The following is a 24,628-nucleotide window of genomic DNA, read 5'->3' as shown; positions in this document are numbered from 1 at the left end:
AACCAATTTCTTCCAGAAAACACTGTGATTTATGGAAGCCATGTGATAATTCAAAGGCAGATTATTTTTATTTCGGTACTTGATCCTGTCGTAAATGCTAGTTTTCCGTTCTGTGGCTGACAATTCTCAAGCAGAGGCAGGTGATTCATTATATACATGGCACTGGAAACCTGTTTAAAACTGAGAGATGCTTCCAGCATTTCTGAGAAAAGAACTATTTTCACCACATTTTGACATGTTCCTCTTCACAACACAGAATTTTTTTAAAAAAAATAATAATCTCAGGCAATGAATAACTTTAACTGTAACTAGAGTCTAATGCAACTTACAAAACAAATTGTCATAAACATCTTTTCTGATTTATCACATCCAGTGTTCACTAATATTTGATTTTAAAAGAAAACTACATTGACTTGTGTCTTGTCAACAGCCATGAGTCTTAAAACCATCTCTACATCTAACTTCTAGAAGGAACAAATTTCCCAGCACTTCACGGAGATGCAGCTGGCTGGGCTCAGGGGTGTGGTGGCATCAGGGCCACAGAGTGCCCTGGCACTTTTGGTTGGCCATTCACCTTATTCCACTGCTGTCAGAGGGTGCCTAGCCGGGAACAGTAGAAAAAGCAGACAGCCAGCACTCAGGAAATCCAAAGTCTAGACTGTTCTACCACAAGAGACCCGATGATCTTCAAAATGTCACTTCACTTCTTTCAAGAAATAAAATAAATGGTGACATAGTAGAGAAATGGGCTGTGGCGTCACAGTCTCGGGTTGAGTTATGGGCTACATCATGTTCCCAATGTAATCTCCAATCTGCATATTAGATCAGACATTATATGGAACAGGCTTAGCATAGTGTCTGATGGTTGAGAGCTCTTCCAATAACAGCAACCTCTCTTAGGCAACATGCTTATTTGCATATAAGATAAAGAGGTTGGACTAGATGACCTCTGAGATCTCAGCCAGCTGGCTCAACACTAGGGCAAACCTTGCAGACATAGCCATGTGAACTTAGACCAGCTCCCCCAGTTACCTTAGATCCAAGCATCTCTTCTATCAAGCCTATCTATGGCTACCTCACTGGTAATTATTTGGATTAGACCACTGGCTCTCAACCTTCCTAATACTGAGACCCTTTAATACAATTCTTCAGGTTGTGCTGGCCCCCTAACCATAACATTATTTTTGTTGCTACTTCATAACTGAAATTTTGTTACTGTTATGAATCATAATGCAAATATCTGATATATAGGATATCTGATAGGCAAACCCCCAAAGGGGTCATGACCCACAGGTTGAGAACTGCTGAATTAAATGAAAAGGAATACAGTAGAACACAAAGTAGAGATGCAATATTAGGTCTCTAATATTCCCTCACGCCTTTCATCCCCTTCTTCCAGGAAGAAGGTGGAAAGCTGCAAGGAGTAGCATGAAAAGAGGAAGATTAGTCCTCAGTGGGAAGGGGCGGGGCCTCCTGAACTCTGCATTCAAATATAGAAGGCTTGGGGGCAACACTATGGTCCCAAGGGTTGTTTCTTTCATTAAAATTGATGCTTATAAACAAAGCAAAATAGTCTAACAGGACTGAAATCAAAACCCATACACCAAATAATTTGTGACAATTTCTCTGCTCACATGGGGGTATGAAATTCAACCCAAGATGTCCCCTGTTTTTCAAAAAAAAAAAAGCCAGGAAAGGTAGAACAAGTCTCAAGACTTCAAAATCAAGCATATAGAAATTTAAACCATAGGAGGGAGTGTCTGGAAATGTTATAATGCACCTATGGTTGAAATACCAGCACTTCAGGGTTTTAAGCTACCCGGCACAAGAACTGTAAGTGACATCACCCCCACAGCAATCAAGGCAAAGCAAGCACACTCAAGAGAAGCAGACATTAGACATTAAAGATACATGCTGTTCAACCTCATTGCAACTTATCTTCATATAACTGTGGGGGCCCACAGAGGTTCCCCAGTAAGGCCTGACTCAAGGTCAGAAAGTCTGAGCTTGCTTTGCCCAGCAGGGCTGCATAAAGGGATAATTGGGCCAAAGGCGTGGCTACCAGGTCTTTTGAAGGGTCTACACTTGCTGGTACTTTTATACCTCAACCTTGGAAGGGGGAGGTCTTTTGCCCCTCCCCTTGCTGGTGTATAAAAAGCCCATCACGAACAAACTTGGGGCATCTGTGGTACTGACCCAGAGCCCTCCCGAAGCTATCCTGTGTCTCTGTCTTTTTCTTCGTCTAAGTCTATATTTATTCGTATTATTTTTCAGTTCCTCACTCTTCCATTCAAGAACCCTTCGACAGGCCAGGGCTGGTCCCGTGACACATAACACCATAAAATAACTGTTGTGACTCAATCTCATTTTTAGTAGGGACCTTACTGTTTGGGTTAATAACTGTTACCCTGAACAGGAGAGCTTGGTTGGCAGCAGTAAGAAAAGGGGGGGAAACAACAGAAAGGCTAAGAAAAACACCAGATTTTCTACTTCTTAGACAATTTGCAAACTACTAGAACTTAGAAAATAAAATATTTCCATGGCATTAAATGGCAGTGCATTCACCAATATTACTGTGATATGACAAGCTTTTAAAATGTTTTTATTCCTACTCATAAAGAGAGAAAATTTAGTTCATGTTTGGGATGATTTACATGAAGTGTACAGCTTGCTGAATAATAAAATTAAATTTATGTAGATGAGTCTTTGAATCTGAAGTTTAGCCAAGAAAAAACAAGGCAGCTGATGCCACTAGAAACAGTAAGGCAAATCCAGCTCAATTGCAAGTTTTACTGTTTTGGATTGTTGTTTGTTTGCAAAAGGGTCTTGATTCGTAGCTCAGGCTGACTTTGAACTCACTGTATCGTCAAACTGAATTCAAACTCATGATCTACCTACCTACCTTCACCTGAGTGGATTTTAATGTCAGGTTCTCATCAGAAGCTAAACCCCATTATGAAAGGTAAGTTAAGAAATGGAACGAGTAGGGCTGGAGAGGTGGCTCAGCATTAAGAACACAGGCTGCTCTTACGGAGGACCTGGATTCAGTTCCCACAACCCACATGGTGCCTCACAACCTTCCGTAACTCCAGTTCCAGTGGATGAGACATCCTTTTCTGGTCTCTGCAAACACCAGGCACATATTTGGTGCACATGCATACATGCAGGAAAAACACTCATACACATTAAACTAAAAATCAATAACTTTTTTCAAAATAAAGAAAGAATGCAAGTATTGAAGTCACATCCAGGTCACATGAGAGTCATCTGAGAAGGGTATATATTTGTTTGCCTCTTTGTTACAATACTAATTCTTCATATGGTATGTATCTGTCTGTTATAATAATAATTCTTCCTATCCATACAAAGCAGTTAAATCAGCATCTCTGAAAATGACAAGGAGATGAGGTCTAGAGAATCAACTTTCACAATTCCCAGGTGATTCTCTTGATCCTAAGCATGAGGTACACCCATTCAAACAATCTCCCTCCCTCCTTCACTACAGCATTACCGGATGGTCACACACACCCCACGTCTGTATTGGGGGAAAAGCTGGCTACTGAGCCTTTGTTTCCATTCCACGATGTGGCTTCATCCTATAACGCAGTGATTTTTGTCCTGTCCAGAGGAAGCATCCATTCCTCATGGTCACACTCCCCTGCTGTGTGCTTTGTCACAAACAGGACTTGAGGCCACACTGCCATCAGAAACTAGAAACTCGCCGGGCAGTGGTGGCGCACGCCTTTAATCCCAGCACTCGGGAGGAAGAGCCAGGCGGATCTCTGTGAGTTCGAGGCCAGCCTGGGCTACCAAGTGAGCTCCAGGAAAGGCGCAAAGCTACGCAGAGAAACCCTGTCTCGAAAAAAAAAAAAAAAAAAAAAAGAGAAACTAGAAACTCAGGGAAGACAAACTATACATCTCTGTTTGAGAAAAGCAGGAGTCCAGGACTTCAACAAGAGAGTCTGGACTCTCTTAGAAAAGAATGAGGGGCAAGATACAGCAGCCTTACATTCATTCTTTGAAGAGCCGTGAACATGTATGTGAAACACCCGGCGTCAGTCTAACACGACACAAAAATCAATTCCAGATGGGATAAAACACTAAACAAAAACATGAAAGAACTGAAGTATGTGGGTAAATATTTTTCTAATCTTGGGGGAGAGGAAGCCTCTTTCAATGTATCGTGCAAACAAGAAACGTGAAAAACGGAAGGCTTGACTGCTAAAGTTAAAATCTATTCAGCCAATGAAGCCACAAACACAGTAAAAAGATACCATGGCACTAGAAAAATATTTTGTTAATATTTCCCTAACAAGTAAAAGAAAATATTCCTATTATACAGAGCGTAATGAGGAAAAACTAAATGCCCCCAAATAAGAATAGAGCAAGAACACGCACATATAGAGAAGGATGGATGGTCAGTACAAATGTGGACAGATATTCAGTCTCATTAAAACCAGAGGAGTGGAATGGAACTAAAGCAGCCCATTCTTTTCCATACACAGCATAACAAAAATGAGAATCTAGGGGGGAAATCTGTTTCACTAGGGGTGGGTTATACTAATTCATATTTCTACCAGTATTGGACAGGTAGAAATATGAATTAGTATAACCTTCATGAGTATAATTTGAAATAAATAATAACAACTATAATCAACATATTGCACAACAATTTTTGCTAGGGCTATACCCTAGAGAGATAATTATAAATAATGAATGTATAGTTAATGACCATCGTATTCTTTATAAAAGAGAAAACTAGGACAAACTGAAAATATGTTTATTAAATAAATTATAGTGCATATATCATGTGATAGTCACTAGAATTATGTTAAAGAACCTATTAAAGTAGAAAATGCCCATGAAATATAACTGTTACAAAATATGAACACATAATCTCATTTACATAAATTCCTATATGTTTATCTACCTGAGTATTTGTATTTTGCAATATGTATGAAAAGATATAATGAAAATGTCACTTTGGAGAAGCTATTTCCAAAATAACTGTAAGCTAAAAATAATAAATTTTTACTTTAGCATCATTTGGGACTCCCAATTTTATCCAAATGATTATAATTTTCTGATCACCAACAAAACAGAGTTGACAAAGGTCCTTCTAATAAAAAAATACAAATGACTTAATTTCTGACAATTAAATTTAACTCAGAACTTGTAAAGCACATTTTTATTTGTGTGTGGAGGGGTGTACATTGACATATGGTATGTTCAGGTGAGTGGAGCGTGCATGCATATGTGTACACATGTATGTGGAAGGGTGTGTATTGACATGTGTATGTTCAGGTGGGAGAAGCATGCATGCATATGTGTATACATATGTGTGAAGGGTATGCATTCACATATGTATGTTCAAGTCAGTGAAGTATGTCTGCATATGTGTATGCATGTGTGTGGAAGCCCAAGGTTGCTGTCAGGAGTCTTCTCTGAGAACTTGCTACCTTATTCATTGAGGCAGGGCCTCTCAACTGTAACCAGATTGCACTGGTCCAGCTGCTCCAGCTAGCGGGCTTGCTCTAGGGATGTCCTGTCTCTGCCACCAGAGAGCTGTAATTACAGAGGGTCCACCATGCCCTCCAAGCATTGATGTTGGTTCTTGAGATCTGAACTATGGTCCTCACACTTGCAAGACACATGCTTGGCATCTCTCTAGCCTGTGAAACATGCTTTCAAAGTTCAAGGTCCTTTCTGGGATCATAGATAAGCAAGATGGATTCCTTCCTTTGTCACTAAACAGGCTTGCTTACTTTGGCCAACCCAAATACCAAGTTATATCATCCCCACAGACTATTTCTGCTCCACATGTTGAAGTCAGAGTGTGCTACTGTATAGATCAACACATTTCTGGGTCTCCTGCTTCTAAAGGAAAAGCACTTTTGTGCCAAAGAGCAACAGTCAGACAGACTGAAATTACTGTCCGTTCTCAGTACACTGTCAATTCACGTCAATCCTGCTGCTGTAAACTATATGTGATAGGCATTGCAAAGAAGTACCTTTCTCACCGACATAGGAAATTATACTTTTCTGACTTGAGCAGATTGATGAAAATGTCTCAGCACAGCAGAATGTTAAAATAAAGCCTCAAATTTGGAGATGCCAGCTATAAATGTTCCTTATTATGAGACAAGTTCTCTTAAAATGTGCTCTGTTAGGCTCCATAAATATCACAAAATTCACAGAATGCTAAAAATCTTACCGCATTCTTTTGCTGAAAGGTTTGTGAAAATGGGATTATATTTACTCCTGGAAAAAAATTAAAATGACTTTCTTCACTCCATCTTCACTCTAGACTATAGTTAGTCATTCACAATCAAGTGTAGACTTACATTAAAATACATTTTCTGTATGATATAGAAGAATAATTTTCCAATCACATGGGACTTACCACAAAGCATCAGAGTCTTCCTTACACTAATATCTTCCTCAAAGACTAAGTAATGACTCGCTTTGTTAACAAAGAAGTATTGTCTTCATAGGACTGTTAGTTGAGCATCAATCAGGCTTTGTCCAATGCTAATCAAGTGATCTACCACTGAGCTATTTCTTCAACTCTTATTTTACTTTTATTTTGATAGAGTCTTATTAAAGTGCCCAGGTAGGCCTTGAACTTAGTCCTCGTGCCTCAGCCTCTTGAGTAGCTATAATCACAGGGCTGTATCATTGGGCCCAACTCCATATAGTAGCTCTTAGAATGAAAACCCTTAATTTCAATAAATTCTAGTGAAATGTATTTATATATCGATATTTAATAATTAAAGTATCTAAATAAACAGAGAAATACACTTGCTCTGTAACCAAGAATGTAAGTATGATACTGATATCATGGTTTAGTTATGAAGGGGATGAGATTTCAGAAAAGTGAGGCTGAAAACTGTTTCTTTACTGTACAGCAAGGAAACCAGGGCATCAGCTTGATGGGAACAACCAAGAAGAGTAAGTGATGCATCACTCTCAAACTTTAGGAACTTGCGCATCTCTACGCTCTAAAAGGTTTGAAACAGGCAACGACTGAGGCTGGATTCTACAGAAAGGTAAGGTCAACTCTTGGCTAAGTAGTTCAGTTGCTCCAGGAAACCCAAGATAAACTGTAATTGCCCATACTTATCTCTATAAGAAATCTGTAAATACCCTCTTTGTAAGGCCCAGCATCTTCTATGAGCTTCCTGACTGGCAAAATATATATGCTAACAATGGGGAATGCAAGCAGCTATTTGTGCTGGCATTACAATTGAATTATACTGGCAGCCACTGTAGCCTCAACTACTTTATTTTGTAGCCTCAACTGCTTTATTTCGAATGCAGCTCCAGGAGAAATTATTTTTGTTATTACAAGATGATCTTTTTCTAGTGACACACAAATACACATACACACATATATAATTATATATTGACATACACGCATATAAATAGACAAGTTACATATGTATGTATTTGATAAATAGATCTCATATAGATGACAGATGATGGTTGGTAGACAGACAGATAGATAGATATACAGATAATAAATACATAGATATATACATAGATATTATCAACCCTGAAATTAATGATTGAAAGCAAATTCTTGTCTTCAAGCAGGCCAGACCTCCTGAAGAAGCTGGCAGAAGAGTATGCTTAGACAACACTCATGCAGTGAGTCATCTGTGTTTTCACAACATGTTTCTCCCCAGCACCCATGTCTATTTGTAGCCTGACAATAAAGGCCCTATCCAAACCATCTCTGAGCCGTCTGCCTTTAAAAGCAAGGACGTGGTTCTCAGCTGACTCACTGGAGCTGCTTGTGCTATGGAGAGTAACCTGCTGCCTTATTTATGAAAGAGATAATATAACTGCAGATACCCAGGTTTGCCCAGTGTTTTCTGCAAGGTGTTGGTCCTGTGTTTAGAAAGGTCAATGAAGGGAGAGGACTTGAATCCTTAAATAAGCCTATTACATACCACTGCTAGTACCCCATAGGGACACAGAAAAATGTTGTTTCCATCAACAATTTAGATAAAAGTCACATAAGCCTAGGGTTCTTACCTAATTTACTCACCTCACTCTATCTCCAGAATATAAAATTCTACCTATCTAACACATGGTAGGCACTCCATAAACATTTGCAAAGAAATAAATTAGTATTTGTCATATACCTATGAAATGACCTAAGACTTATCACCAAATCCACAAAATATGTTGTTGTCCTAATGCCAAGTCAAAAAACCTTCTGCCAGCAAATTAAAACATTCATAAGGTAAGGTACACACCCTTTCAGTCATGTAAGGTACACACCCTTTCAGTCACTCTTCAATGTGTCAAGCCAGCTCACTCCCTAGTTCTTAAAACAGAACAAAAACTATTCATTAATTTTTCAGTTCAAAAATATGTATTAATAACCACCAATTTTCCCTATTAATCCTTATTTATGCTTTGGCCATCCACTGTGACTCCTGCAAGCTGTCTAGAAGGACTTTGCCAGTATTGTACTAAAGGGAAAAGACTTCACATGCAAAAGAAGTCAAGTATGGTGTTCAGTATTTTCATTCATAGAAACCTTTAAAATTTCACCTATATTTACTGTTTCAACAAAATTATCAATATAGGTTACAAAATCTATTAATAAAATAATTAAAGTACATCCAAAAAAATGTCCTCATGAGTCTGTATAACTTTCCAACTTCCCAGGCTAATATCTGACAAATATTTGGGGGCAGTGCTTAACACAATGATGCTCTAACCCATTCATGCTTCTGACATCTTCAGAACCCAGAAAACAGTCAGGGATTACCAAGATTATATAAAACAGAGGGAAATTCCATGATATCCATTTTTATTATACAGCAAAGTCTACTATCCCAAGGACTCACTCAAATAGAAACTGAATCATCCAAAAGTTACCAAAACACACTTGGATAAACCCCCTTGCTCTTAGATGCTACTACGTTCTAAAGGTAAATCTGGGATGAAGATCTGACTCAGTGGTAGAGTACTTGCCCAGTGTACTGGGTAGTTTGATGTCAAATTGACACAGCTAACATCATCTGAGAGGAGGAAACTTCAAGTAAGAAAATGCCTTCATAAGATCTGGCTATAGTCAAGCTTGTAGGGCATTTTCTTAATTAGTGATTGATGGGGGGAGTGCCCAGCCCATTGAGGGTGGTGCCATCTCTGGGATGGTGGCCCCAGGTTCTCTAAGAAAGCAGGCTCATCAAGCCAGAGGGAGCAAGCCAGTAAGCAGTGGCCTTCCATGGCCTCTGCATCAGCTCCTATCACTAGGTAACAGCCTTGTTTGAGTTCCTGTACCAACTTCCTCCAGTGATGAACAATGATGTGGCAGTGTAAACCAAATAAACCCTTTCTTCCCCAAGTTTCTTTGGTCATGCTGTTTCATAACAGCAACAGAAGTCCTAACTAGGATACCCAGGATGCCCAAGACCCCAAGTTCAATCCTCAGTATACCCCCACAAATAACTTAAAGCTAAATCTCACAAGACTGTAAAGATTCTATTTCAAAAGAAGCATTAAATGTCCATGTAGGAAGCATTACATTACCCTTTCAATGAGAAGAATGTCCATTTAAAAAAAAAAACAAAAACCAACAACTCTTTAAGATGTTTCAGCACAAGTAGACCTCTGTATCTCCCAACAAAAGTTGGTTTTATTCTTAAACATCTTCTCAAAACCAGACAGTGCAACCCTCAAACATCATCAGAGAAGTTGCCTTGTTCCATGGGCAGTAATTAACACAGAAACTCACAACTGGTCAATGTATAGAGAATAAGTTTCTATGGAATGCTCAGTCATTAAGGGTTTATCAATATATGTCCTTTCCCTGAGAGGCTTAAGAATCATCCAAGAAGAGGGGAAGAAAGGCTCTGAGCCAGAGGGTGAAGAACTGGAGTAAAACGGAGCCCTCAGAAAATGACAGCACTACTGAACTCATGAACCCACAGCGGTTGCACTTGCCTACTGACGACCTGTGTTAGACCAAGCCATTCAACAGGCTAGCATGGAGACAGGATGTCTCCAGAGCCTCCATCTGAGGAGTTACTGATAGTGTATGGCTTCTGGGGTAGGGAGAATCAGTTGTACTTAAGGAAGTGACCCCTGGTAGGCCAACCATGCTTCACTGGTGGGCCCCACACCTCTGAGTATCCATTCAGGCAACACAAACCAGATTTAGAGGGTTATTTTCAATAGTGGTCATGACATTGGGTGGCTGGAGGGGTGGGGGCGGAGTGGCTAGGAGAAGTGTATCTGGGAGGAGCTGAGAGGAGGAAAGGATGAATATGATCAAAATATAGTATATGCACTTCTGAAATTCTCAAGAATAATGAAAAAGCAAAGGAACAGCCAGTAAATATGATAAGTATTTAATGGCAAAAATATATATTGATATACTAAAGAGGAGGGGCCAGGCTAACAAACAGCTGAAGCCCTCATGAATACATGTTTTAAATGCCACATGTGGCTGTATGTGTTAGCTTTACGCTGGCCTCAAGGTGTTTCCTCGGTGGATTCTTTTCCGCTGGTTTCCTAAATGATCCACTTTTGAGAGCATTATGCTGTAACCTGGATGAAGAATTGCCACCCAGCTTGAATCTAGATCAGAGTTTATGAAAATTTTATTACTGTTACAACTGAGTTGTTTATCCCTCTTATGAACAGGGATGCCCATGGCAGGGGCAGCTGCAAAAACCCTCTTCCTGTACTTTGGTTCTAAATCACACACATTTGGTCTCCGCAACCCATGCCCAGGGTAGCACAGAGATTCATGTTCTTTGGCCAGCAAAATGGTAGTTTTTAAACTGCTAATCAATGGTAATACTTGAGGGTTACAACCTTTCATTGAGAGTTTGAATTTCAGTGAGTCTTTGAAAGTCGGAAAATGAAGCAATTTAAGATATACAACTTTATGAAAAGAAACAATGAATGGCACTTGCCTCTTTCCCAGAAGCCTCAGCTTTTAGTGGCGCCTATACTGTGAGGGAGCCCGGGCCAGTCTTGTGGAGGAGCCACATGGAGCTTCCCTAGAACCCAGAGGCTCTAGACACTCTTAGCCTAGGCACTTTTGACGAGAAATCATCAGACAACTTCAAATTCTGAGCGCCATCTAACTGTGGTGCATATGAAGGGCCAAAGAAAGAAGCCCTCAGCTGAGCCTATTAACCACGACAACCATGAGATGTCATATAAAATGGCGGCTTTCTTTATCGGCTAAGCATACTTAACCTAAAATAAAACTGTGTAGTTTTTTTTCCCCTTGGTACTTGGTACCACAAAAGCGTTACCATCTCTATCTTATCTTTGCATCTAGAAAGGACTCTAGAGCATTAATATTTACTGGAGCCAAAGCAGAAATGTAACAAAAGTAATCTGCAGGAATTAGCTACATTGACAAACTAAGAAGCCGGCAGGCAGCCCATGTGAATGCCACGTTCAACACTCACGGGCAAGCAAATGGAAGGGTAGAGTTGGAAAGGGCTTCAACCGAGGTTCAGCTCCTTCACTGTGTATTCAGTACCGAGCACAGCACCTACTGTTTCTAATGCCTAGATCAACCTTAAGTCATTTTTTCCACACCTTGTTCTAACTGATGGCGGGTGCGGGGATAGATGACATCTTTTCTCTTATTAAAACTGTAGCTATTATTGACGTGAAAGGAAGGCAAACACCACCACCTTTCATAACCAACAAACTGTGGTTGTAACTAATGTTATAACATTAACTCGGCCAGGTTCTTTAAACAGTTCAGTGAGAGACAGTCCAGGAATAGAAGAAACAACTTCAGCTGAGATTCACTAAAGCTGAATTCTACTGGCAGGCAGGCAGGCAAATCCAGCCTTGAGCAAACCACTCCAGTGCTTGATGCATGGATGTGCTCATGTTCGAACAAGGGCAAAGAGGCAGGTACTAATCATACATCGTCAAAGAGTGTGATCTCTAAGTGAAACCAAACAAGGCCCATACATTCCCTATACCGGGAGCTCTAAACCTTGTGCACCACACACAGATTCCAAGCAGCTGAGATGCTTTTGCCCAAATAGAATTGTAGATCCTCATTTCCTCCCCTTCTTTTCCCCACTTGTGACTCAAGCCAGATTTCATCGAGCTATTTTTGTAATTACTAACATGCTGGAAATACAGCAGCGAGCCAGAAGCAAAGTAAAATGCAGCATCCAGCAAAAGAAAGAAAAATCACGCTGAGCAACTGAAGGGCCATCTGCTGCTCGCAGAGCTGCAGGGGTGAGAGGGACAATCTGCAATGGACTATTTGCGTCCTCTCTCACATCAGACCCACCTGCATGTTGTCAGTGGCATCCCCGAGCAGTCCTCCAAAAGTGATGGCGTTGGTTACCGTTGCCAGATAAATGAAGAGAATTGCCGAAAGAGCCTGAATATTTAAAGCATCATAAAAGTCACTGGCAAAAAATGGTGCTTTCCTCTTTATGTCCTTAATTAATCCACCACAGAACCTGGGCAGGGAGAAAGCAAAAACATGTGATCAAGTGTAAGATAAACAGCCATCAAATTCATCAAGACATAATTCACTAAACCGCAATGAATTTGGACTTCAAATGCTTGAGTCAATGACAAGATACTATATAAGACAGTCTCATTTAGATGAGACAGGAAAAAAAAAATGTGGAGAAATACATCTTCTTCTGTCTCTCTTTTTCAGTTACCAGAATAGGTCCAACACTCCCCAAAGATCATCCAGTTGTTCCTTTCAGATGACAGTATGGAAGAGATAAATTACAATTTTCCGTTCTCCAAAGACAAACATCCAAATACAGTGCAGATCTCCTAAAGCCCCTTAAGAGGTCACAACGTCATTTTACCCCCGCTCTGGTGTTCTCCAAGACCTGTGAGATGCACACACTCTGCCATTCTTCTCTGCTGGGGAAGCAACACTGAACAACCCAGGCTCTGAAGCTCTGGCCTCATGGAGTTTACTCTTGGGGACAAAGGGTAGACAGTAAGAAAAATAAGTAAATAAATAAAAAAAATCAAGGAAAAATTAAATGGAGGTGGGAATTATGTAGTTCTAGGGGAAAGGTATTGGGAAATGTGGGTAGACAGCCAGACTGGGCCTCTGAGAAAGTGAATTTGGAACAAGGACCCCAAGTGACGAAGGGCATGCAGGTGTGTGGCAGGCAAAGACACAGGTTGAACCCATGCACTGGCCTCCTTTTCTTCCAACAGAAGAAATAGCCTTCCCCACAGAATGTGACCTCTGGGCAAGGTACCCCTTTCTAAAGCCTGACACCTCATCCTCAGCTGCGCTGAGCACCCTACTTCTGTGTCCTTGCTGGACACTGGGTTGTGCAGCTACTAAAGGAATGTGGGAAGGGGAGAGAAGGAAGAATAAAACAACAGTTTGACGCATTTCAACACATTAAATTCCATAACTCATATCTGAGTTCTATGTTGACAATAGTGTGGTGGTATTGTGTTCACCAAAATATTGTGTACCTTAATAAACTTACCTGGGGTCAGAGAACAGACAAGCCACTAGTTAGTCAGTGATAGCACACTCCTTTAATCCTAGTATTCCAGAGACAGAAATCCCTCTGGATCTCTTGAGTTCAAGGCCACATTGGAAATAGCCAAGCATGGTGACACGCCTTTAATCCCAGAAAGCCAGCCTTTAATCCCAGGGAGTGGTGGTAGACAGCAGAAAGATATATAAGGCGTGAGGACCAGAAACTAGAGGCATTTGGCTGGTTAGGCTTTTGGCTGGTTAAGATTTTGGCCTGGTCAAGCATTCAGGCTTTTAAGCAGCAGTTCAGCTGAGAGCCATTGGGATGAGGACGCAGAAGCTTCCAGTCTGGGGAAACAGGACCAGCTGAGGAAATGGCAAGGTGAGATAGCTGTGGCTTGTTCTGTCTCTCTGATCTACCAGCATGGACCCCAATAACTGGCCTCAGGTTTGATTTTATTAATAAGAACCTTTAAGATTCCTGCTACATCTGGCGCCCAACGTTCGTGTTACGAATTCATGAAAAAGCTGTTTGCCTGTGGCCTTGTGAGCCCCAGCTCAGGCCCAAGCTACACTCAGCCGGTTGTGGTGGCACACGCCGGTTGGATTTGCTGAAGGAGGCAGAGGCAGGAGGATCCCGAGTTTGAGGCCAGCCTAGGAGGCTTGGGAGAAGCTTTGGCCCGGACTGAACCACAAACAGTGGTGGGACCATGGAAGCAGTGGCTACTGCTCCACGTTGCCAGCTCCTTCTCATCGTGTTGGTGACTACGGTGATGCTGCTACCTGGGACGAAGGGTTTACTGCTGCTGGTTCAGAGAAGAATTGCCAGGACCATCGTGTTACAAGAAAGCATCGGCAAAGGTCAGTTTGGAAAAGTTTGGCAAGACAAATGGTGGGGAGAAATTGTTGTGAAGATTTTCTGTTCTAGGGAAGAATGTTCATGGTTCCGAGAGACAGACATTTATCAGACTATGATTGCTCTAAACCACAGAGGAGGCAAAAAAAAAAAAAAAAAAAAAGTCTGCAGGAAACCATGACCATGCCTAACAGTGACTTTGAAATCTTCAAAAAGATGACAGGATCCTACAACGATGATTCCACATGGACTATGATAAAGCCATTAAGCCAATTAACACCATGGAAAAATCGACTTTGGACTACAAACTGGTCAGGACAATTTCGAGAGGACTAGTTGAGACCAGCCTGACAGACTACTCGAACAAGGACGTGAAACAAGCCCTGAACTTTCCTATTATGCAGAGACTGGACAAATGATACAGGACTTGATGATTAACCCAAAAATTTTCTTTTCAAGATTCCCTAAAGATATCTTCACCCCTAGAAAGCAAAAAGAAAAAGAGAATATAGATATGAGATAGATCATTGAATCTACTCTGAGAAAAAAGATAAAAAGAGAATATAGATATGAGATAGATCATCGAATCTACTCTGAGAAAAAAGATAAAGAAATAATAGAATAAATAGGTAGATCATTGAATCTACACTGAAGAAAAAGGGGAAGATATAAAAATAACAAAAGGTAGACTACTGAATCTATTATGAAAAGAAAAAAGAGAAAATATGGATATGATAAGATAAAAAGGGAGATTATGTAATCTACTTTTAAAAGGGAACTACTTGTTTTAAATAAGATAAGTAATGAAAATTTTTTGGTCTGAGTTTATCAGATGTTACTGGACTGGACATTGTTAATATATATAATGGAGTTTTTTATCTGAAAAATGTTAATGGACTAGACATCATTAATGTAATTTTGGCTGTATATATTGTATATGCTTATTGGATAGTTTTTCTTGTATTAGTTATAAGCTTTTTTAATTTTAGACAAAAAGAGAGGAGATGTGGTGGTATTGTGTTCACCAAAATATTGTGTACCTTAATAAACTTACCTGGGGTCAGAGAACAGACAAGCCACTAGTTAGTCAGTGATAGCACACTCCTTTAATCCTAGTATTCCAGAGACAGAAATCCCTCTGGATCTCTTGAGTTCAAGGCCACATTGGAAATAGCCAAGCATGGTGACACGCCTTTAATCCCAGAAAGCCAGCCTTTAATCCCAGGGAGTGGTGGTAGACAGCAGAAAGATATATAAGGCGTGAGGACCAGAAACTAGAGGCATTTGGCTGGTTAGGCTTTTGGCTGGTTAAGATTTTGGCCTGGTCAAGCATTCAGGCTTTTAAGCAGCAGTTCAGCTGAGAGCCATTGGGATGAGGACGCAGAAGCTTCCAGTCTGGGGAAACAGGACCAGCTGAGGAAATGGCAAGGTGAGATAGCTGTGGCTTGTTCTGTCTCTCTGATCTACCAGCATGGACCCCAATAACTGGCCTCAGGTTTGATTTTATTAATAAGAACCTTTAAGATTCCTGCTACACAATGGCAAGGTTATTCCTAGTGAAAATAGTTTATAAAGAATCGCAGTCACACACTGCTTAATGACATTGAGATCTGTGATGGGCCACATACGTGACAGTGGTCTCACAAGATGACAATGCAACTGAAATGACACTATCACATAGAGGCATCATTAGATATGATAATATTCTCCAGTACAATTCTTTCCTTGTCTGTCATGGTGGTATGCTGGCATACGCAAGCGTTAGTCTACTGGGAGGTATATAAAAGCATATAATCACACACAACCTAGCTGTGTTACCAGTTCGTGCATGTGATGTACTATAGTTTTTAGTGTTACTTTAGTGCATACTTCCTCTACTTACAAAAATAAGTGTACTGTAAAACAATACACCATGTTAAGCTGGCAATAGCTTCATACATGTCATTTTTATCTTGCCTTTTGACTACATCAAGAGGCCACAATGAATAACTGGTCTACGCCTTTAGATTTTTGTAAATAGAACTCTGATGTTTGCATGATGACCAAAATAATCTAAAGCCAGAGTTCTAGATCATACGTCGTCATTAGGCAATATATACAGTGGGGAGGTTTTAATTCTCCATTTTTTCAGAAGAGAAATAATTCCTTAGGAGAGAAACCCAAGTGGGTCAGCAGCAGAAGGAAATAATATCATTTCATTTAAATTCAACTGCATATTAAAATGATATATTTTTGGTTTTTTAATTCTGCAGTGATTTCCACATCTTCATGAAAAAAATAACCTACTAAAATTTTTACTTAACCCAAAATGAAAAAACAAAACAAAACAAAAAACAACAAAACAATCACCTAATAATGGAGAAGTGATCACAGAAGAAGTTAACGGAAAGGTTCTTAGAAACCAGAATCCTCAGTATGGGCAAGGAGACAGGGCAGTGGTCTACAGACCACCCCTTTCCACAACATGTTACACACTTTAGAGTAAACATACAGGGAAGGGACAGAATCCTGAAAGCCACCCAGGAAACCTGGGCCAGCTTCAGTCAGCCCTAGCACCATTCTCACCTGCTGTCACCTTAACCTTCTTTGCATCATCCCATCACTAGTTCCACTGGTCACACTGTCCAGATGTCAGTGTCCTAGGTGCTCTACGCCTCAGTCCTCTTTCCTAAATCACACCCACACAGACTGTCTCTCACCTGCTTTGGCATTTCCCTCAGACACTGTCCTTAGCCACAAGGCCCAATCTGATCACTGTCTAAAAATAAACTACTACTCATCACCAAAGTCCCTTTTTTCCTTCATTGTCCTCATAAACTCACTGGTGCATTTATTTGTTTGCTTAAGCCTTCTCACCCACCTCTACACAATGAAGCCCATGAGGCTGGGCATTGGCATACTGCTGTATCTCCAGTTCCTGTGACTAATAGCCCTACTATAATTGTCTGTTGGCTGAACAAACGAACAAAGCAGTAAATAAAATACTGAAAGTGAATTCAGAACAAGGAAGGGAAATTTAGATCTAAGGAAAACCTTATCACGAATGGCAAAAGGTCCCATCAGTTACCGGCCAGTTCTCTGTAGTTCTTCACAATCACCGTGCCCTCCTCCTCCATGTCCTCCATCATGAGGTGTGTCCCCATTCATCTGGACATTCTCTCCACCTGAGTACATATTCTTTCTAAGAAAGACAACAGGGTGAAAGCAGAGGTTAGTTTATTGTGTTCATTTGCTCTCATGGCTGTAGGATGCTTACAGAGACAGAGAGTGGAAGGCCTTCTCGGAAAAAGATCATGACTCCTTATTCTTTGCTAACAGACAATTCTTAACGTATTCTATCTCGAGGTGAGATAAATGGCTAGGTGAACACAGAGTTTAACTTATTGCGCAATTATAGGGATGAAGGTGCTTCACCTGGGGAATGACAGATTTCCAGGAAATGGTTTCTCCTCAACTTCTCTACTAAACTGCTTAACCTGCTAAGTCTGCAAGGGCTCTTCTTGACTAAAGTGATCTTTCCACAGACGCAGACAGAAAGTCCCCAAGACATCCCCCAAAGAAGGCCCATGACACTTTTCCAACACCATGAGCTGAGCTGAGTGTAAGCACTAAAGGACATCAAAGCATAGGACACTTGCTTTACGGTGTCAAGTAAATCTAAAGCCAAGGCAGATCAGAGACTCATTTGCGTCAAAATATCCATGGGGATCTAGAACTATCAAAGCATGGGCTGGCCCTACACCTTTTCCAAATGCAATCTCCCCGGGGGCTTGGCAACCCCTGAATATTGCCAAGCACATACCAGCTTACCTTTTGTCAGATGATGGGAGGCTCTTTGGAGGTTCTATCCTGATTGCTGGGTCCCATTCCCCAGGTGGGAGGACAATGACTTCATCCAGGAACTCATCAATGCCGGCAATCAGGTCGTGCCTATCTTTTGCTTTGTAAGCGATGTCATGGAACACCTGAATAGCAAGAGATGTGCTGATCAACCGAGGGAACCTTCTGAATGGCTCACAACACATCACAGCTGAGTAACACAGCCCACATTGCACTCTGACGGTCCCATAACTACACTCCCATCTTCCCCACTATTCAGGCTATTGAACAGGGCAGGTTATGATCTCAGCATCTAAGTAGGGGCTTGAAGACACAGAATTTTAAGTATGTTTTTCCCCCTCAAAATTCTCACAATCGCTGTGAGAGCCAGATGAAAATGTTTTCAAGATCCCCTGCTGAAAGCCGTTTCCTGAATTAAAAGTTATGGGACAACTGTCTGTGAAAATCCAGTAAGAACAAGTTCACACTGACTCTTAAAATCAGGATAAGGCACACTCACGGCTGTCCTCTAAAACTGTGAGCTATTTTAAAAGAAAGAAGAAAGCCTGAGTTATATTGGCAGAAAGGAATAAATCAGTGCTCACCTGCCCCCCGACCCCGCTTTTAGCAAGGTAATATCTAACTCACCAAAGATAGTACAGGGATTTGAATGAGAAATGGTCCCCATTGCCTTGGGCATTTGAGCACTTGCTCTCCAGTTGGTGTCAAGGCTGAGGGAAGTTCGGGAGGTGTGGCCTTCCTGGAGGAAGTATGCCACAGGGGGCAGGCTTGGAGGGCTTCAGATCTCACTGGACTTCTAGTTTATTCTCTTGGCTTTGTGCTTGAGTTTGATGATATGAGCTCTTGGCTTCCTGTAACTGTCACCTGCTGTCACGCCTCCCCATAATGGTGGTGGTGACTCTCATCTCCATGGAGCTTAAGCCTCAATGTTTTCATTTTTCCGTAAGTTGCCTTAGTCATGATATTCTATCATGGGGACATAAAGGTAAGTCCTACAGACAGCAAAAGCTTCCCATCCTTTGTTCCCATCAGAGAAGGGGTTTCGAAATGGCTCACAATCCCTTTTCTCAGGAACCCATTCTTCTAACTGAGCTGATCTGAAGGTCTTCACAAAATAAAGCCTTTTACACTTTGTAAGTTAATTATTTTTATCATCCAAAAGAGAATATGGCCCCTGTTCAATACCCTCCTATGCTAAGTCTTTCTACTATGTTGCTCTTCCTTTTAAAAAAATCGTTTTTAAGAGCTTTCAGGTAAATAACACTGGTTTGGGAGTTCTGGGGTTGATAAGGAGGCAATACACAGGGCAAGTGTTTCCTCTGTAGCAGACATATCCTCTCTCGCCTAATTTTCTCTGACAGACAAGAGTCAAAAATACACCTTCTCAGCCAACCTTGCCAGTAAATATTGGCAGTTTCGACCAATGAGATGTAAGAAAAGCGAAGTTGTAAACTACCTGTTGAAAGAGGCCCTCGTCAATATCAGACAGCCACTCTATGCCTGTTACATGTGGCCAAAAACATTCCTAATTTATATTAGGGAAGAATTTTAAAAGAAAGTAACTATAAACACACAAAATTAAATAAATCAATCAACTAAAAGGATGGAAATAAATGTCCTCTTGAGGGAGACAACAGAGTTGTGTACCAGTGCTCTTGGACCCAGAAGACAGCAAACAGCTGAGCCATAGTCATGCAGAACTTCTATACCACAGGGGGACAGAGCCTACAATTCTACACTTAACATGAAAAACTGACAAACCAGGCCACAGCTCAAAAGTAAAATATTAAGAAACAGCAAATTAGAAAGACTGGAAAACACAAACTCATGTGCCTATACTCCAACAGCATTTCCTCTACTGTAAGACTAGTTCAGAGTCTTATCATAACTAAATATGCGTATTAATACTAAAGCTGCTGTAAATATGGATGCAATGTCAGCTCCAAAGCACTAGATAGGAACTGTACCTGATGTACCATAGACTGGCCTCCTCACAAGACATAAACCATAAAAAAATATATTCTCATATCTCAGAAAATGGATCACCTACTTTATTATGCATTGTTTTATAAAAGTCATCATTTTTGAAATAATATAGTATAGGGACATATGAGTTCAGAGAATTGATAAATTAGACAGTTTAAGAGATAAAGTAATACAGTGACCTTGAACTTATTCAGCAATACTTAAACATTAGTTTTACCAATTGAAAATACATAAGGACTGTAACAAGGTACCTGCCTATTGACTACTTCAGACAGTAACTCTTTGTTGTCATTGAGAACACTCAAAATCCTCTCTATTAGCTATTTTTTCAGTATACAATTAATTGCCTTTAATCATCATTGCTCTACTGTGTTTCAGATTATTCCAAAGTGTATAACTGAATTAAAACATCACACAATAACCTATAGATAGAAAAACTTTATGATATTCATTTAATTTTTAAGAAATTTAGAATACTTTCTAAATATTTTTGCTTAGAATAATGCACTTTGTGTTAAGATCTAACACAAAACAAAACACATTCCTTAGTTATTGTTCTACATAAGGAAGCTCATTTTCCACAAATGATTTTATGTCACCCGTGAAGAGCCTTGTAGGCACATAATTCTAACTGAATGAACATGACAGTCAATTCACAGTCTGGATAGACACAAACAAAGTAATCACACATCCGCTTGTTGGGCTTCCCTACCTCATCAGACATCAAGGTGGCGATGGCTCTTCCAATCTCATGGTAGGACTTGGCTTTCCCCTTTGGACCTAAGAGAATGAATAAGAACCTAATGGAGAAGGAGAGAAGCAAAGGCTGTAACACATGTTTCATCAAACCAGGAAACTGTTATCTTAACCCATTACAAGATCAGCGGTAGAGATCACCTTTATTATGTGTGTGCACAAGTATGTGCATTCATGTGTGTGTGCATGTGGAGGCCACAGGTCAGCTGTCTTCCTGAGGAGCTCTTCCATTAGTTTTGGAGACAGGGTCCCTCACTTAATCTGGAGCTCCCAGATGTCGTGGGACTAGCAGCCCAGCAAGCCCAGGGGTCCTCCTGTCTCTGCTTGTTCAGCACTAGGATTACAGGCATACTCCATGGCACCTGGCTAGTTACCTGGGTACTAGCCATCTGAATTTGGGTTCTCTTATTTGTGAAGCAACGTTCTGCAGAACTGAGGGATCTACCTAGCCCTTAGAACTCATCTTTGAAACCAAGAACGATATAATGCTAAGGGACAGGAAAGATTCTTTCACACTATCACAAGGTATTCCTAAATTAATCTGAAGATAGAGAAGAAACCTAAGAGCCTTCTTCATTGAGCAGGAAAAGGTTTACTTATCTACTTTACAAATTGCTGGTCTGTTTTAAACTGTCTGTTGTCTTCACTTCTACTGACTTTGGAATCTGTGGTGCAAGTGTGTTAAGGGCATTAACTACAAAGACTTAGTCCATTTTCTGATTTCTCTGACCTTCCTGTACCCAGTATGGGCAGTGACAAGAGCTCTTCTCCACATTTTCAAAAAATATTGTTATTCAGCTGAGTGGGATTCAGTGAAAACCAAACCTTCACAAGTAAGCCACACACTGATAAGAAGGAGAAAGAAATATGAGACAAATAAAAAATTCAAGCACTGTTCACAGATAGCTAAAAGCCCTTTGTGGGTTCTCTCATTTTCCTTTCTAAATTTAGTTTCTTGATAACATAAAAAGCATTGCTCCAGAGCTAGTATGTCCTGAAGTAAGCAATGATGAACTTGTCACTTTGGAAGGAGTCCCTCGCTCACCATGAAGGCAGAGATGTATGTCTCCACTGAGGAAGAGGGAACCTGATAAGTAAGTGACTAAGAAAAGGATGTACACAAAAGGTGACGTTGGGTAAATCTCTGCCTTGCTATTGCTCCATGTCTTACCTAACAGGGAGACAGTGAAGACAACACACACCACGGAATCATGTGTTTGTACAGCTTCCGACAGCCGGCAAAGCACATTCATCACTCTATTTAAATTCCCACACAACCTTCTGCAAAACAGAGTGCCTCCTGTTTAACATTAAGGAATTTGAGGATGGGGAAGATGATAGGTGAGCCCAAGGTTTGTGCCGAGTAAAAGACAGGGCTGAGGACAGAGCATGTGGCTACAACGCGTGATGCTCTGGTTCAGCCTCCAGCATCAAAACAACAAAGTCCGGGGAGGGCAGACTGCAGTACACAGGCATCTTATGTCCCATTCCTCCATTAACAACTCTGCACACATGCACACATGCATACACACACACACACACACACACAGAGAGAGAGAGAGAGAGAGAGAGAGAGAGACAGACAGACAGACAGACAGACAGACAGACAGACAGACAGACAGAGATATGCTGCACTGGGGCTATGATTCAACAATCATTTTCACCCGTCCCTCCTGGGAAAAGAACTGTGGATTCTTACATAGCCAGGAACAAGAAAGAGTAGACAAGATTTGGTGGTACTAAGAACTGTTTAGCAGCTTACTTCACTAAATTTTACTTTTATTTATTTATTTCCCTAACTCACTTTAAAAAGAAAAAAGTGTGAAATAAATGTCACCGTCTATTCCAAACTGGTCCTAAGCATGAGTACTTTTCTTCATTTGTAAAATTCACTCCAAAGAAGATAGAAAAAAAAAGAGGAATTAAGATTGTAACAAATATTCTTAAAAGTTTGACTACTCAGATTTTGTTATCAGAAAAACCATAAAACCATCCAGCACTTATTTGCTCAGAACTCGCCCTGCAGTGGAGGCGGGACTCACTGCCCAGGGTTGCCACAGTGAAGGAAACAGCAAAAGCAATGGGCAATTCTGAAGCCTGCTCAAGTGGTCACCGCTGGAACTGCACTTTAGCTCTTCCAACACTTCCACGGATGCTTAGATTTGTCTTCCCCTGAAGATAACACTTCATATAGAGCAATGAGGCACCACAAAGTCCTTCTTCTTGACAGTAAAGTGTTTTTTTTTTTGTTTTTTTTTTTTGTTTTTTTTTTTTGGTGGCACTAGAAGGAATGGTCATCGCTCTTAGCACATTAGCACAACACATGCAAAAATATTTAGCCACTAAAGCAAGCTCCCAGTAAGAAAAACATTTTTTAAAAATTAGTTCTGGTTACATTTTCCAGTTGTGCTTGCTTGTCTATAAACCACCATGTCAGAATGAGAAAAATGGTCGTTTGGGGCTAAGTGGACAGGTATAGTAACATAAAGGAAAAATGTCTTGTCACTGGCTCCTTTGTTTAGTCCATCTTTACTGGATTTCTCCTGTCTGACCCTGTCACTGTTTCCATGTGTCTAAATATTAATGTTCCAAATAATATGCAACCATTAAAATCTTTTCAGGGCCATCCTCTCCCACCTCTCTCCAGCAGCCCCATGTGAATTCAGCTTGAAGAAACACCCTCTGGAAACTGATACATGGATTCATTACCAGCTTGTATATGTGGTATTAAATCCTAAATAAATCTTGCATTCTCTGTGAGGAAATACTCTCCATCACTAATACTCGTCAAACATAAAGCTAGGGAGAGACTAGGTAACTGTCCAAGAACTGACAGCGTAACGGAGCCACCAAGTCAGCACAAGGGCATACGTTTTCTATAAAACATTTACTGCTTGGTCTTTGCTCAGTAATACCAAAGAATGAAAGGAAGTCATAGGTCAGTGGCCGCTGTAACATATACTATAACAATAAGCCAGAGTATGTGAATTATATTGGTTCCATAACCCAGAAGGAAATGCATCTAAGTTAAAATAAAAAAGACATTTCTGCACTATAGAAATGTCACCAAGTGCCAGGTAGAAACAACATGGTGATGGAGTTGTTAAAAGTTTTCTTGTTATGTCTGTTGGGGACAATTCAGACATCTACTCCCTGAAACCCTGGCAGGAGGAACTGTGGGCACAAGTGTCCAGCGGGGACCTCGCTCTAGGTTAAGAGTTCCCTCTGCGGGAACAAGGAGCTGCGGCAGCTTCTAATCCACAGCACCAATGCAATGGAGATGGGGAGATGCGGGGCCTGAGGCAACCGCAGTGAGGAAGAAGACTGATCGCCAAAGCTCCCTCTACCCAATGCCTACCCCCTTCTACCATCAAAGAGGCAAAGGCTGTTACAACTTTTACGACAGCCGTACATCCTGCCAAACTCGGCTTTTATAATGTCCTGGAAACTCCTTGCGGGACACAAGCCGGGTTTTGTCAATGGACAGATGTTATTTTTAACCAGAAGCCTTTTTCTTTATTAACAAATTAAGAGTAAGCATCACATTGGTGTGGCTGGAAGTGAACAGTCCATGTTGACAGCTCGGGGGGGGGGGAAGCGAACTCTTGTTACTGGGTTTGTTCTATTCACTCACAACTACAAGTGTCAGAGCTAGAATTTATAATAGTTGCTAGCTGGGTCCAGAAGTCCCCTTCCTACTTGGGTGAGTT

The 24,628-nt window shown here is 40.8% G+C and overlaps 1 protein-coding gene across 5 annotated transcripts in view; it reads right to left on the bottom strand.

Annotated features, from left to right (window-relative positions):
- Slc4a4 (solute carrier family 4 member 4) overlaps positions 1–24,628 on the bottom strand; it is a 336,420-nt gene that overhangs the window by 89,473 nt on the left and 222,319 nt on the right. For all 5 annotated transcript variants that reach the window (XM_076546591.1, XM_076546588.1, XM_042257613.2 and 2 more), the window contains 4 exons: positions 20,875–20,962; positions 18,147–18,301; positions 17,404–17,517; positions 12,299–12,473 (listed from right to left, as the gene is read on the bottom strand). In XM_076546591.1, the coding sequence (XP_076402706.1) occupies positions 12,299–12,473; positions 17,404–17,517; positions 18,147–18,301; positions 20,875–20,962 (532 nt within the window). The remainder of the gene's footprint in view (positions 1–12,298; positions 12,474–17,403; positions 17,518–18,146; positions 18,302–20,874; positions 20,963–24,628) is intronic.

The sequence above is a fragment of the Peromyscus maniculatus genome, chromosome 10 (genome assembly GCF_049852395.1).
Source record: "Peromyscus maniculatus bairdii isolate BWxNUB_F1_BW_parent chromosome 10, HU_Pman_BW_mat_3.1, whole genome shotgun sequence".
In the NCBI taxonomy this organism is placed as follows: domain Eukaryota; kingdom Metazoa; phylum Chordata; class Mammalia; order Rodentia; family Cricetidae; genus Peromyscus; species Peromyscus maniculatus.
This window is presented reverse-complemented; position numbering and strand designations above follow the sequence as displayed.